The sequence below is a fragment of the Kogia breviceps genome, chromosome X, assembly GCF_026419965.1.
Source record: "Kogia breviceps isolate mKogBre1 chromosome X, mKogBre1 haplotype 1, whole genome shotgun sequence".
Lineage (NCBI taxonomy): Eukaryota > Metazoa > Chordata > Mammalia > Artiodactyla > Physeteridae > Kogia > Kogia breviceps.
In genome coordinates, this window is record NC_081330.1 from 34,469,575 (window position 1) to 34,484,631 (window position 15,057).

General features: G+C 38.1%; 1 protein-coding gene across 1 annotated transcript in view; it reads right to left on the reverse strand.

Moving 5' to 3' along the window:
- ALG13 (ALG13 UDP-N-acetylglucosaminyltransferase subunit) overlaps window positions 1-10,554 on the reverse strand; it is an 81,958-nt gene extending 71,404 nt beyond the window's left edge. The window contains 4 exon segments of the mRNA XM_067023156.1: window positions 5,453-5,562; window positions 8,042-8,180; window positions 9,333-9,495; window positions 10,432-10,554. Of these exon segments, the coding sequence (XP_066879257.1) occupies window positions 5,453-5,562; window positions 8,042-8,180; window positions 9,333-9,495; window positions 10,432-10,512 (493 nt within the window). The 5' untranslated portion in view covers window positions 10,513-10,554.
- Between the last annotated feature and the right edge of the window lie 4,503 nt (window positions 10,555-15,057).

Genomic DNA, 15,057 nt, shown 5'->3' on the forward strand with positions numbered 1-15,057 from the left:
CATGACCCCCCAAAAGCTTAAGAACTACTGCCTTAGAAAGCAGGACTGTAGCCATCAAAATAAAATCATGACATTGGAATTCCCTGGCGGTCCAGTGGTTAAGACTCCGCGCTTCCACCGCAGGGCACACGGGGAGGACATAAAAAAAGAAAAATTCATGACAGAGTGTCAATCATAATAAATAATTTCAGCCAGGATACAGTAAAAATTCATAAAGACAATAAGGATCTAGAAGTGAAATACTAAAATAGATGAGACATGATGGTATAAAACCCCCTCAAAATATTTTTTAAGAATCAGTATCGGGCTTCCCTGGTGGTACAGTGGTTAAGAATCTGCCTGCCAATGCAGGGGACACGGGTTAGAGCCCTGGTCCGGGAAGATCCCACATGCCGTGGGGCAACTAAGCCCATGCGCCACAACTGCTGAGCCTGAGCTCTAGAGCCTGCAAGCCACAACTACTTAAGCCTGTGTGCCTAGAGCCTGTGCTCCACAGCAAGAGAAGCCACCACAGTGAGAAGCCGCGCACCACAACAAAGAGTAGCCCCCGCTCGCCACAACTACAGAAAGCCCGCGTGCAGCAACGAAGACCCAACACAGCCAAAAATAAATAAAATAAAATAAATTTATAAAAACAATAAAATAAAAAATAAATTAGCCTCTCTTCAAAAAATAAAAAAGCATCAGTATCAATGTCAAGAAACATGTATTTTACTTTCCCATTTGAAGCTAGACTGTTTTGCTTACCTTTTATCTAGCCACCAACAAAAATCATAAGAATTCAAAGAACTATACAAGATTGTGCTACAATATTCATGTAAAGAATTAACCATTTAACAAGGAGTTAAGTGTGATTTGGTGGTTATCCTAAACCTTTCTCCATGTAATCTTTTACTGGAAAACACTATAGCTACTGCTGTTTATAAACCTCTGATTTTTAACACCATGTTTGTCTGAAAATCCCCAACAGGTACCATTCATTGACAGACCCTTAAATACCATTAGAACATTACATAAGATCAGCACTACTATGTTTTAGATGCCATTTCTATAAATGCTTGATCCTACAAACTTCACCATATAATGCAATGGACACATCTTTCTCCTGAACAAGAGACATACTAGATATTTTGAAGTCAAGTCAAAGAGAGTAGGAAATGAATGTGTGCAAGATGACAATGCTTCCTAGACCCAATATCTAATCAAGATGAGAAAAGAATACTAAGTTACAGAAGTGCATTTATCATTTACGGATAGCCAACTGTTTTTCAGGCAGAGGATGCATGAATATATAGTTCCTCCTCAACTATACTTAAGAGTTCCTCCAGAGCAGGGATCAAGTCTTGAGTCCTGCTGATACAAAAAGTAGATTCTTATCATGCATTTATGTTTTAAAAAAACTAAGAGAACAAATAAATGGACTTGAGACATTCAGGAAGTAAAGCTGAGAGTACCCGGTGACCAATCATATATAAAGGGTTGGAGATGTAAGAGTTAAAGCCTGAAGACTGACTAAATGGTGACACATTAACAGAGATAAGGATCTAAGAAGGATGAAAAGGAGAAATATGATTTTAGTTTGGGGCATATCAAGTTTAGGGTGCTTAAGAGAATTAAGAGTGACATGACCTATAAGCAACTGGAAATACCATGCAGAAGCTCAAATCACAGTTTGGGGATAGATAGGGGAGTCAATAGTAGAAACCCTGGGAGTGATGAAAATACCAAGAAAAAATATACAAGGAGGACCAAAAATAGAGCCCCAAACAGAAACATTTACAGAGAAAACAAAAGATCTGGTAAGTAAGTTGCAAACAGGTAACCGACTGGGAGTTTCTCCACATGGATTTTATGAGTAGCGATCAGTATGCTTTTAAATAGCAGTGTAAAAACTGAAGTAGGTTACATACCCATGGCTACCACACAATCTAAATTTTTTGGAATAGTCCCCTGATTTCAAATATACAGTCCTCCTGTCCCCATAAATGATGGAAATATACTGGAATTCAGTGTTCCAATTACAATTCCCAGACCATCTTTTCGATACTTAAGTAGCATAACTCCTTTTTCACATTATGCTCTGAGCTCAGCTTCCTCATTTGCAAAATGCAACAGTAACTATTTCATAGTTATATTGTAAAGATTAAATGAGTTCATTTGTGTAAAATGTTTCAAACAGTAGTGATACATACTAAGCAGGCAACGGCTGTTAACTGTTATTGTTATTTTTCACTCCCCACTCCCCCATAAAAATAGGGTACTAACTGTTCAGCAGAAGATTGATTACCACACAGCTATCAGGACCACAGCAGCCAAATTTTCCCCAAAACAACAATTTCAAGTAATCTGGCCATACATCCCATTTCTCAGACCACATGAAGATTTTTGGTCATCTCTGATAATTTCCTATTTTTAATAAATCACAGGGATTAAGTGCTTATACTATAATAAAGGACCAAGTAAAATATCTATATTACTGTTAGTCATTCCTGACATCCTTAGTCTTGGAAAATTTCCTCAAATTATCAAAGTGGTATACATTTTTATATTGTCCTTTGTGTCCACATGATTTGCCTTTAAAAGCATACAAAGCAGTGTTCTAATACAGGTTCTTGGTGTCTAGAAACACTTGATAATACTTTGAGATGACTACTTTTCAATGTTACAGAACCATGCATCAAGTTCATCAGTTGTACTATCTTACCTAACACCAAATCCTTACTCTTTCCTTCCAAATTATAAGCATGTAGTCATCTAAAATCCTTACTTCCCAAGCATACTATAACTTCACATCACTTTTCACCTACTCCAACATCAATCAACTTTCTATTACCTGTCCACCTCTGCACCTACCAATGATGTGAATTTCTCAAAATACTAAACTTTCTCCTTCACTTCCTCATCCCTGGATATCTAAATACCTCTCAACAGAAAATGGCTACATAAACTGCATTGCACTTATACATTGATTTCAAAAATCTGAAGCCCTGTCAGGTAATGAAACTAAACAAATTTTATTGGGTAAATATTTCAAATAGAATTTTGATTACCATGAATTTTTTCTTAAGGAACAATTAGAAATACCCTTCTAATTGGGCAATTAATTTATCCTAGCCTCTTTCCTCATCTGTAAAATGAATGGTTTGCACTAGGTATTTTTAAAATTCTCTACCAATTCCAAAAATCTACAATTCTTTGTCTTAAAGTCTTTATGTGTTCAATCTAGTATCAATGCTATACCGTGGCATTTTGCTAGATTCCAAAAATTCAGGAATTGCCGGTTTCTAAGTCCCAGCTAAGGTTGCAATACACCAAAGGAAAACCCAATTTAGTGAACTGTGAAATTCCTACTAAAGTAATTAAACTTCTGGAAATGAAGAAAATCTCCCTTGGAAGGGATTAAATTAACTAAAGTAAATACTAGGCAAACAAATATAAAGAAACAAAAAGCTTACAACATATATTATGGTATGGTAGAAAGAGCACAGGACTGGGAATCAAGAAGTTGCTTCTAGGGCTTCCCTGGTGGCGCAGTGGTTGACAGTCCGCCTGCCAATGCAGGGGACACAGGTTCGCGCCCCGGTCCGGAAGGATCCCACATGCCGCGGAGCGGCGAGAAGCCCGCGTACAAAAAAAAGTTGCTTCTAGTGGCAGCTCTGCCAAAGGCTGTTATTTTAGACAAGTTGTAACTTCTGGCCTTCTTCTTCATCTGTGAAATGAAGGGATTGGACTACATGATCTTGAGGATCCCTGCCATATCAAAATGGTTCTAAGATATTCTTTGATTTTTAAACCCCACAACTGATATAAAATTTTACAAAGGTATAGCCAAGAGATGTCACTACACACAATTGACACCACTGGCTTAAGCCTCTGCTAAATGAAATAATGGAATCTGGGTTATGTGCTCTTGTGGGAAAGCAGCAGAGAATTTGGGGCCCTATGTTGCTCTTTAGTTGTCTAATGTTTGAGTAGACCCTTTCATTTGTTTCTGATTCTCTATGGTTAATCCTTCATGACATAAGATAATTAAAGACTGAGTGATCAACATAAATTTTAAGCCACATTTTTTTCTCAAACTAGAGAAACATATTTAAAAGAGAGGCCAGAAAAGTGAAATTCTCTCTATGGGTTTGAATAGGACCTTTCCTACAGCATTAGGTTAACATTAATATACAATTATGATTATGGTGCTGTGAATTCTCAACTGTGTAGATTACTCACTTTTTAGATTATTCTCAGCAAAATTTAATCCAAGTTGGTATCCTCCTGCTACCCAGAGTACTTCTCAGCCACCACCTTCTACCATTAGTAAGAATTTATTTTAATATTAGCCTACGTAAAACACAATCAGGAAAATAAATCTACAGAAATATTATATAATGCATCCCAAGTAAAATGTTTAGAATATTCAACATTTGGGGATAATACAATCAAAAATGAATCTTTATAGTGAATGCTCTATTTTTTATGGATGAATTATACCTAAACTTTCTACCAGAAAATTATCAATACTTATGGATAATCTAGTTTATAGGTCTTGAAACCACTTACCATAATCAGAATTTCATAAAGTATCTATTTTGAGTTATGTGAATTTTAAAACCATATATGTAGGCCATTACACACATCAGATCATTTATTCATTTGTAAAACTAATTTTATAAGGGCATAAATTCCTCTATGATGCTACAGTAAATGTTTCAATACCACTGTGGGGGGGGGTCCTTAAAAAATAACAGCAAGTCCTATTGGCACAAGTGCTTTTTAATTTACTCTTCTCAAACCAGTAAAGCTTTGACATTGGGCAAGATTATTTTTGTCACTTTCTATTCATAGTTTACAGGAAAACAGTGAACACATCCACTCCACCCTATTCTTCAGGATAACAGTAGTTTCTTGAAGTACAATAGATCCACTGACTTGATAGTTAATCTTTTTAATGTAATTATTGAGCTTTTTATTTCACAGAACACAATCCATCACTTTTGTTGGTCATTTTTTTTTTTAAATTTGGTTCCTTGGATTATGAAGCTAAAGATTCTGACTCAAATTTTTTTTACAAGTTTGTTACTGTTTCATTTTTTACTCTAATATCAAATTAACTACATTTGAGGTTTTTGTCAAAGTTTTCATATTTAATTCATTTTTTTCATGATTCCAAATCCATTTGGGATTCTAGAATAAAACGTGTGAATGCTCACTACATATTTCTTTTACTAAAACATGAAGATTAGGGAAAAATCTAATAAATTTTTGAAATCACAATTAGAATTTGGACCCAAATGCTAACATTCACACCATAAAATTTTCTATACATTCTACAGATGTAGGAGACTTATTAATTTATATTATTCTATAAATATATACTCCATATTTAATTTGATTTAACCACATTCCATAAGTTGAATTTGAGGGGTGTTTTTAAAGCGTTAAGAGTTTAGTGTTTATTTTTGTAATCCAACAACTTTATCCAAAAATGCAGAAAATTTTTCTGGCTGGCCAGGAGGAAAACATTTCAGTGTTGAAAAGTCCATTGACTGTAACAGCCCAGGAAGCATGCTAAAACAAAAGAAGAAAAATATTAGGTAATATGGGAGAAAATTCCATAATTCAATGCTGCCCACTTGATGACTGAATCTAACTTCCAAGAATATTGTGATGGTTCTCAAACTGTATATGTGAATTTCAATGTATTTTAATATTATAGGTATATACAATAATAATACAAAGAGCACTACATGTCAATAGCAATTCAACATTTTATCTTTTACATCAACTGAAATATTTCAGAAATGTTACTTCATGAGAGATGTGGTCACATGGCTTTGGAACACTTCTCAGGACTGGGCAGATATAACTTGAAGCAAACTCAATTTATGAAAACAGAATAAATGAAACCAAAAGTAACAGCTGCAAGACAGGAACAATAAGCTGGGGAGACTACTAGACCATGCATGAAGATTGTGAAATAATTTTTGCTAGTAATTTACTACCATAAATCCATATATAACTAAGCAACACACAATCGCCATGCACGCTGGAAATAAGGTTCAGACCCACAACATAAAACTATTACTTCAGAAATTTAATTAAACCAGCCACTTAAATTAGAACAGACAATCATCCAGCCTACATTTGGGGCAAATAACTGATATACCTAAAATAAAAACACAACCAATTACTGATTCTCCTTATGGCATCCACGTGTGTGACTTTCTTGAAATTAATACAAGAAAAAAAGAATTCTAAAACTGAAAAAAATTAATAAATTGGAGATTTGTACAGCTCCTCTTTCAGCCTGAGTAGAGTCAGGATGTGTCTATGAAATCAGTGCTTTCCCCTTTTTAATGTACTAACATAAAAATCGAAGCTGATTTAATGTTTAGAATGAAAATACTCATCAAAAGTGTCTGGAAAAATTGACTTGCATAAACAAACCAAGGAAGATGAACATTGATTCCTCTTCAAAAATGGTATTAACCCCTAACAATCTCAACTACCTAAGGACAGATATGCCCATTATCTGAAGCCCACATAATTTTGATTATCTAGCTTCTCCCCTGACTCACAATATTTTAAGAATGGCTTCTATATTACAAAGCCACCCAGACACTCCCTCTCCTCCATCATTATAGGGATTAGGACACCAACCATTGCTCCTAGAACAATCAATGAATTTGTCTCCTCTCAATGAGAATAGGAAACTTTGTTTTTGTTCACTGATGATGCCAAGTGCCTAGAATAATGCCTGGCACACAGTATGTGCCCAATAAATAATGAATGAACAAGTATTTACTGAGTGCCTAAGACACAGAAGCAGTAAAATTAAAAGAAGAGCTTATGTTCTAACCAGTTTTTTCTAAGGTTTATTTTCAAATTAATTTCAATTTATTATAACATAAGAAATATGCATTTTGTAATACTTCTGAGGTCTTTTCTTTTTAAAACATCAAATTAGGATAGCTTTTAAAGTCAAACAATTAGGAATTACTGACCTGACGCTTTGGCAAGCTTCTAGGGTCTGAAGAATTAATAGAAAACCAGCAATTTTCTTCATCCTTCAATTGTGATGTTGATCAGTTCTTGCTGAATTCTAATATACTTCTAGAAAATAATACTCCTTACCATAAAGCAATTCCTCTGCTTAAAATACTCCCATGGCTTCTTATTAAACATAGAATAAAATTAGAACTCTTCTGTGAAATATCCCCACCCAGCTTCATCTTCATACTACATTCTCTCCCTTGCTTACTGTACTCCTGCCACACTAACACTCTGTTCCTCAAACACACCAAACTCCAAGCTCATTCCCAACATAGGGCCTTGCAGTTGCTGCTGTTCCTTCTGCCTCTAGAGCTTCACATGACTGGCTCTTTGTGGTTATTCAGGTCTCAGCTCAAATGTCATATACCCAATTATGCCTTCCCTGACGCCAGCTATCACATCACCCTGCCCTATTTTCTTCATAACACATTTCACCATATGAAATTATCTTGACTGCTTATTTATGAACTGTTTACCGTCTATCTCCCACCACTAGAACGTAAGCACCATGAAAGCAGGGACTTTATGTCATGTTTACCACCGTTATCCACAGCACCAAAAACAATGCCTGCCGTGTATTAGGTATGGTTGAATGAATGAATGAGTAAATTTAATTTAGGGATTCCAGTGGATTTACTGAAGGCAAAACCTTAATTGAAAATAAGCAAATGCCTTCCTTGAATAATGAAAAATAATGAACGCAGGAGTTTATATTCTCAGAGACCTGCACATCCAGATGAACACACAAGACAGGTGCACACACACACATTCAGATATTCACATGCAATGACATAAACATAGACACTGAAAGAAATACAACACAGATATCACAGTCAAAGTAGAAGACAAATGAGATTTTACAGGTGAGAAAATCAAAAATGTTTGCTAAGTGGGAGAACGCAAGAGATCAAAGACACAGGTGGGTTAGGCAGGTGGGTAAGAATAGCTAGGAAGGAATTAAGACAAGAGGTCAAATAATCAGTCTCTAGTATACCTGCAGGTACAGTAAAAGAGATGCCCGTCTTTGTGTAGCTGCTTTGCCAATTCCAGCTGATGATTGTTCATCAACTTTTCATTTATAACCACTATGAGTGGCTTTCTTTTTTCCAGAGTCTCCAAACAGCTTCCTGCACCTACGAAAATATACCAAATTTGTTAACGCAGTTTAAAAAAAAGTTACGGTGCTTCACCAGGCCTTATAACTAGAACTCAAAAGGTGAAAAATTTAGTTGGCAACACTACAAATCAAGCCTTTTAATTATACATCCAAAATGACAAAAAATAGTTATGAGTGGTCTCTAGTGTTACAAACCTGACTTGAAAAACACATTCTTTGTCACTGCCAACAATATCAGTGCTTTGCAACTTGCCCTCTAGTAGTATGCCCTGGGCATGGGCCTTGAATCCAAATAAGATTCAGGTTCAACATACTGTTCATGAAGCCATACTGCACTTCTATTCAAACACAAGTAAAAAAGCAAGCCTTCAATAGTGACAAGCACCAATAAAGGAAAACTCTGACCACTCCTTATGAGTCTGCTTGTCAAAACAGTCAAAGATAAATCTCCACAAACGTGCATATATACAATATTTGGGTCAATTCAACTTTTAACTCCAAACTCATTTAGATAGTTTAAATGGGAGCGAGGAGACTGCTAAGCAAGCAGACAAATCCTTTTTGGGTAGACGATGCCAGCACCAGACTGTTATCTGTCTGCCACTTACTGACTGGACAAATTACTTAACCTTTTAATAGAAAAGTAAAAAATCTTCCAAAGCCAAAATCTCAATGACCAATCCGACCAATTAGCTGGCTGAACATTCCTGCGGACCTAAGCCCAGATACTACTAATTCCAACTGCAACTCTTTTTAAAAAAAAAAAAAAATTATTTTTAACATCTTTATTGGAGTATAACTGTTTTACAATGGTGTGTTAGTTTCTGCTTTACAACAAAGTGAGTTATACATATACATATGTTCCCATATCTCTGCCCTCTTGCGTCAACTGACAACTCTTGATACGTCATTGGATAAATTATTTTGCCTGTGTTTAGGGTTTCTGACTGTAAAGTTAGGCTTCAGTGATTGATTTCCCATTTTTCTATCACCCAGAATTATAAATTCTCTCCAATAATGTTCCCGACTGCTATATTGAAATCAGTATTTTATTCAAAAGGGCTACCGGTGAGTTACCCTAGTGATTTTATTTTACATCAGAAAGGTTCGAGTTTCTGTTATTTGTTGTCTATCAAAAACCAAACCGGACGGTTCTACGGCACTTTACCGGCGTGACTAATAACAAGATCTGCTTTCTGAAGGTCTTCTTGCAATGAATCCTTGTATCTGTAAACATCCAGAATAAATGACTCTGTACTGAATGGTTCAGGTACCACCTTTCCTCTACCTATTTGTAGGACAAGTCGGTTGTAACCGAGGCTCTGGATTATCTGAAACGGGAAAAAAGAAAAAGCGGGCCTTTTAAACAGGCTACTGTAAAAACAGTAATATCGACAACAAACCACCCAATCGGAGCACGAGCTGCCGAATAGTCGAACTGCAGCCCGTTAGTTTTTCAAATGGCTCCATTCTCCCCCGTCCCGGGCCCCGACTTGGCACCTCACTAGCCCTAAGAGATCTAAACGCCCCAGCTCATCCCGTCGTGACAGAAATGGCCCAGCAAGAACTAGAAGACCAACGCAAAGACTCTGAAAAAGGCGTCGCAAACTAGGGAGGGAGAGCAAGGAACAGCGTCGTCGTAGCACACGGCTGGGGCTGCGCGAACCACGAGCCCTAAGGAGAGGGCGCGCTCGGGGGACGCCGCGCCGCGCTGGGACGCCGGCCGCGAGAGTGCCTGAGCCGGAGGTAAGGCACGGCGGCCTCGGCCCGAGCGCGGCGGGGCAGGGCCGGGGCCGGGTAGAGCCCGACGGAGCGCGTCCACTGCGCGGCCCCAAGGAGCGGCCAGCGAGGTGCGCACAGGCACGGGCGCAGGCCGAAGCCCCGGCTCGGAGAGGCGGAGCCGCTGGAAGGAGGGGCTAAGACGGAGGACAGAAAGGCGGAGGCGGAGAAAATCCGGGAGAAAGGAGGAGCCGGAGTAAGGACGGGGAGGAGCGGCCCGGCAAGGCTGTGGGGAACAGGAAGAGGAGGCGGAGGACCCTAAGGAGCCGGGGAGCTGAGGAGGGCCCAGTCAGGCGCGGGGAGGAGCCGGCTGATGGGCAGCGGCACCAGAGGTTGAGCTGCCGGGGATTCTTCCCGAGTGCAACGGTCAGGCAAGGTTACCGAGGTTAGCGGTCAGGCTGGCGGCGGCGAGCGGCGAGCTCAGCGCGGGGAGCCCAGCCGCTGCCCGCCCGCCTCCCCCTCGCCTCCCGCTCGCCTTCCCCACTCACTTGCAAACTGTCGTGCGCCGATACACATGCAATAAGGTCGTCAAAGCTGGTGGTCCCTACAGTAACAAACACGCACTTCATCGCGCGTGAGCCACAACCCCGAATATCAAGGGCCGGATGTGACGTAGCGGAGACCACGTGGACGCCGCAACCGCGAAAGGTGCGGGAGGCGGAAGTCGGCCGTGGCCGCCAGGAGGCGGCAGCCACCTGATCTGTGTCGCTGGGGATGGGTTGGGAGCAAAGAGTACTCCTGGCCTATGAGCGGGCCACTGTTGTAAGTCCTTTGCGTGAGAAGCTCATGGGACCCTCACAGTTAAGGAGGTGGGGAATTGACAAATTTATTTTTTTCAAAAGTGGTGTTTAGAAAAATAATGAACCCTCGCACTGGGGTACCACAGCTCTTTTTTTCTTTTTTTTTTTCCTTTCGGTACGCGGGCCTCTCACTGTTGTGGCCTCTTCCGTTGCGGAGCACAGGCTCCGGATGTGCAGGCTCAGCGGCCATGGCTCACGGGCCCAGCCGCTCCGCAGCATGTGGGATCCTCCCGGACCAGGGCACGAACCCGTATCCCCTGCATCGGCAGGCGGACTCTCAACCACTGCGCCACCAGGGAAGCCCTCTACCCCTTTCTTGATACCAAATTTAATGAATTCATAAAACTAGTTTCATAATAACAATAAACGTGGAAAGATCATGGTTAAATAAAATATAAGCATATTATTTGCCCAATAAGAGGAATAAAGTATGACTATTTATTGGAATATAAAGACAAAAAATATTCCAAAATATTCTGTAATTCAGAAATATCTTGTGTCTCTGTTATCTTTTCCTATATCTGGAAGGTATAAATTAAAGGAGCACTGTTCTGATGAGCTCATAGAATAAGCATACCCAGAAATTGAATAGTCTTAAATTTACAGAAAATAAGAAAATTGAATATCTAATGTAACTGAGCCCGGCTAAAAGTTTCCTTACCGAGTTAATGATTAATCTCTCTATTCAAAACTTTTTTCCCTTTCTTGTGCCCTCTGACCTCAATCCTATGCTAACTGAACACTAACAAACCAGAGTCAGGTGACTAAAATTGCTGTTGTTGTAGATAATCATCGTTATGTTAAAAACTCAGGTTGTTTCTCCAGGGCAAGATGAGCTCACAGACCCCTGAGCCATGGACCACATGGCCAGAGAATCCTAAATCAGAGACATCTTGGCTCCTGAAATCATGCTTAAGAAATGTCACAGAAATATCACAAGACAATGATTAATTCCAGTTTCTTTGTTCTTCCCCTTCAAAACATCTCCAACTCAGAGACCAAGATGGAGTGAATCTGAGACTTGTATCCCACTCCCTTGCTTGGTGCCGTGCAAATAAACCCTTACTTTGCTGCAAACTCCCACTGTCAGAGTTTGGCTTTCTGTGGCATGGGCACACAAGCCCTTGCTTCGTTACATTAATACTTTAAATGTTCTGGACTTTACTAAAACATCTTCTTGCAGAAATTGATCCAGAAACGTTTTAAGAACCCAAGATTACATAATTAATATAAAATTTTGGTAATTAAGTCTTTTCTCTGTTTTGTCAGTGTTAAGTATGCATATTATTTTACTTGGGTGTGTTTTTCCTAAACTTACACAGGCTTACTAATCAAATAAATTAACATTATTTCTAAAAATGTTTATGATTATGAAAAATCTAAATTTATTTTCAACTACATTAAATCAGCATTCTGACAAACTTTATTTCAACAGTAACTATGCTTCCTGGTATGCCAGCTTGAAGATAATTTCCAAGATCTTTAAGCACCTTTCAAAAAGTGTGTACTGACATTAAATTGAGTTAATTAATGGATAATTGTTGCACAGCTGGATACTTTTAAAGTAAAATAGAATATTGCAACATTGATTAAAACTAAGCCTAATTCTTCACTGTTGTGGCCTCTCCCGTTGCGGAGCACAGGCTCCAGATGCACAGGCTCAGCGGCCATGGCTCATGGGCCTAGCTGCTCCATGGCATGTGGGATCTTCCCAGACCGGGACACGAACCCGTGTCCCCTGCATCGGCAGGTGGATTCTCAACCACTGCACCACCAGGGAAACCCTAAGTTTATATATTTTTGCTTCTTATTTGAAATACTACCAAGAAGCTCTGTCTTGGAGTTGTGTAATCAATTTGTTCATTTTTTTCACTTTAGGAAGTTATCAAAAGTATTTGTGTGGCTATAGAAAGTTTTGTCATGTGTAGTCTTAAACTCTGCTAGTCTGTTAACATGCTTATATATGCCAGACAGTTCTCAATTATATCCACCCTGCACTTTTCTCTTTAAATCAGAAATTAGTCACTTTCGTTAAAAGTTATAATTAGTATAGGTGGTTGAGGCTCTTCAAGGAGTAACAGTGACAGAGAATTACAACAGTATATGTGCTTTTGTTTTTCAAGGAAAAAGAAGTTTTTTTTTTCCTGAAGCAGCTTTTTTGGTTCCAGAACCCTTTATATGCTTACAAATTATTGAGAACCTCAAAGAGCTTTTGTTTATGTGGATTATAATGTTAGTTATAACTATTGAAATTTACCATATTAGAGACTAAAATATGAGAAAATTTAAAAATATTTATCGATTCATTGGAAAGTAGTAATGATGAGCATGTTGCATGTTGACATAAATGACCTATTTTTTCTGAAAAATAACTATATTTTTTGAAACAATTTTTCATGAAAAGAATAGCATGTTTCACATTTTTGCAAATCTGTTTACTATCTTGCCTTACAGAAGAAAGCTGGATGCTTGTATCTGCTTTGGCATTTAATCCATTGCATTATCACACATCACAAAACCTTTGGAAAGCTCTACTCTATACTCATGTGAGGAATGATACACTGTTATCCGTTTCTTGACACCAAATTTCATGAATTTGAGAGGATGAGAGTCAAAAAAACCCACATAACATCTTAATATTATTATGAAAATTATTTTGACCTCACAGAACCTGTAAAGGAATATGGGAGTATTTAAAAAAATGACAAAACTTAGAAAGTGAATTTTATTTGCCTTCGTTTATAATACCTGAGGCTGAAAAGAAGCTACGGAATACATTAAAATGTTGAGAGTACTCCGTCAGTTTAGATGGGGTTGTTTCCTTTATTTAGTAATTAATGCTTCCACCTACGATTTGAAAGATTATTCTTTACCTTACATGTAATCTGCCTAAATAGCAAAGATTCTGTGTCTTACAAGAATAATCTTCTATCACTTAAGTTGTCTTTATTGTGTCCCTGATTATTTAAGGGGAAAATACCCATAGAATGCGACTCTTCACTTACAATAGTGTTACGTTGTATTTTTTAATGCATTATTTGTACTTGGATTAAATAGGAAGGGAAGCATTGTTTCTCAGTCACTCATGATCCTACCTAATCAAGTGACAACCCTTAATTTTGTCTTCCCAAAATCAGTTCCTAAATTTAGGACTCATAAAATAAAAATTTCAGAATATATTACATACATAAAACTAAAACTTTTATGCATAAAACCTCTAAGACTTCTCCGAGGGTCTTTGGAATCACAAAGATTTGCACTGCCACCTTATTAAAAAATACTGGAAATAATTAGGCTTGTTTAATTTGTTATTATAGTAAAGGTGCATGGGAAAAGTTGTCAGATCAGAAGGGACATTCAGCCTTTCCTCAATTATGTTTGTTTGGTAAAATATTAGTATAAAAATTTCAGAAATTGCATGCTTTACGGGAAGTCCCCAGCAATTTGTCAGTGCCCTCCATGATGGATGTGCCCTCCATAATACTGTTTTACCGTCAGGAATAACCCTCATCAAAACTCCTATGAAATAGTTACATACTGGACTCCAATACGGAATTTTACTCCTCTATTATGATAGAATTGGCAATAGTAGTAAATTAACCACAGCCATTAAATCTCTTAATGTTCTTGTTTTACTCTAAAGCTTACCCGAAGATTCTACTACAGGCTAGAATTTGTATCTTCAACAAAGAAGAACAATCTCAGAGCCTCATGGAAAAGGACCGTACCAGGTACTTCATATGATAGCCACTTCAAATAATAGACTTCTGAGCTGATATCACTTAGATAACTTTCAGACAGCACCAGTGGACTGAGGCAAGATTTCCAGGACTCTTTCTAATCCAGTGAAAGGCTCAGAACACTACAGAGTCAGATAACCAAGAAGGATGTACTAGGCAATGCCCAGCCTTCCATAAGCTATCCAGTAATCCTTTTCTTCCCCCCCTTTCAAATTCTTTCAGTTTTTTGTGACATATGAAACCCAGGTTTTCTGACATGCATTTTAGAAGAAATATCATATATACTTGCCCAGGTAAAATAAACACAGAGCTATTGCTGAGAATCTAAAGGAAATATGGAAAATAAAGTAGCATTAGTTATCCTTATGATCAGGGTGGTTTCATATTAGTTTTATATAAATGAGGATCTATTTTATTTTTTAAATAATTCAGAATGAAATTGTGATGAATGTATACCATATTAATTTATTCATATTCTTTTTATATTTTTTTGTTTCTGCTCTTGCTGTTTCCTCTCCCTTCCCATCAATATGGTTAGCTAATCCTTCAAGATTCAGCAGAGGTGCAAGTTCCT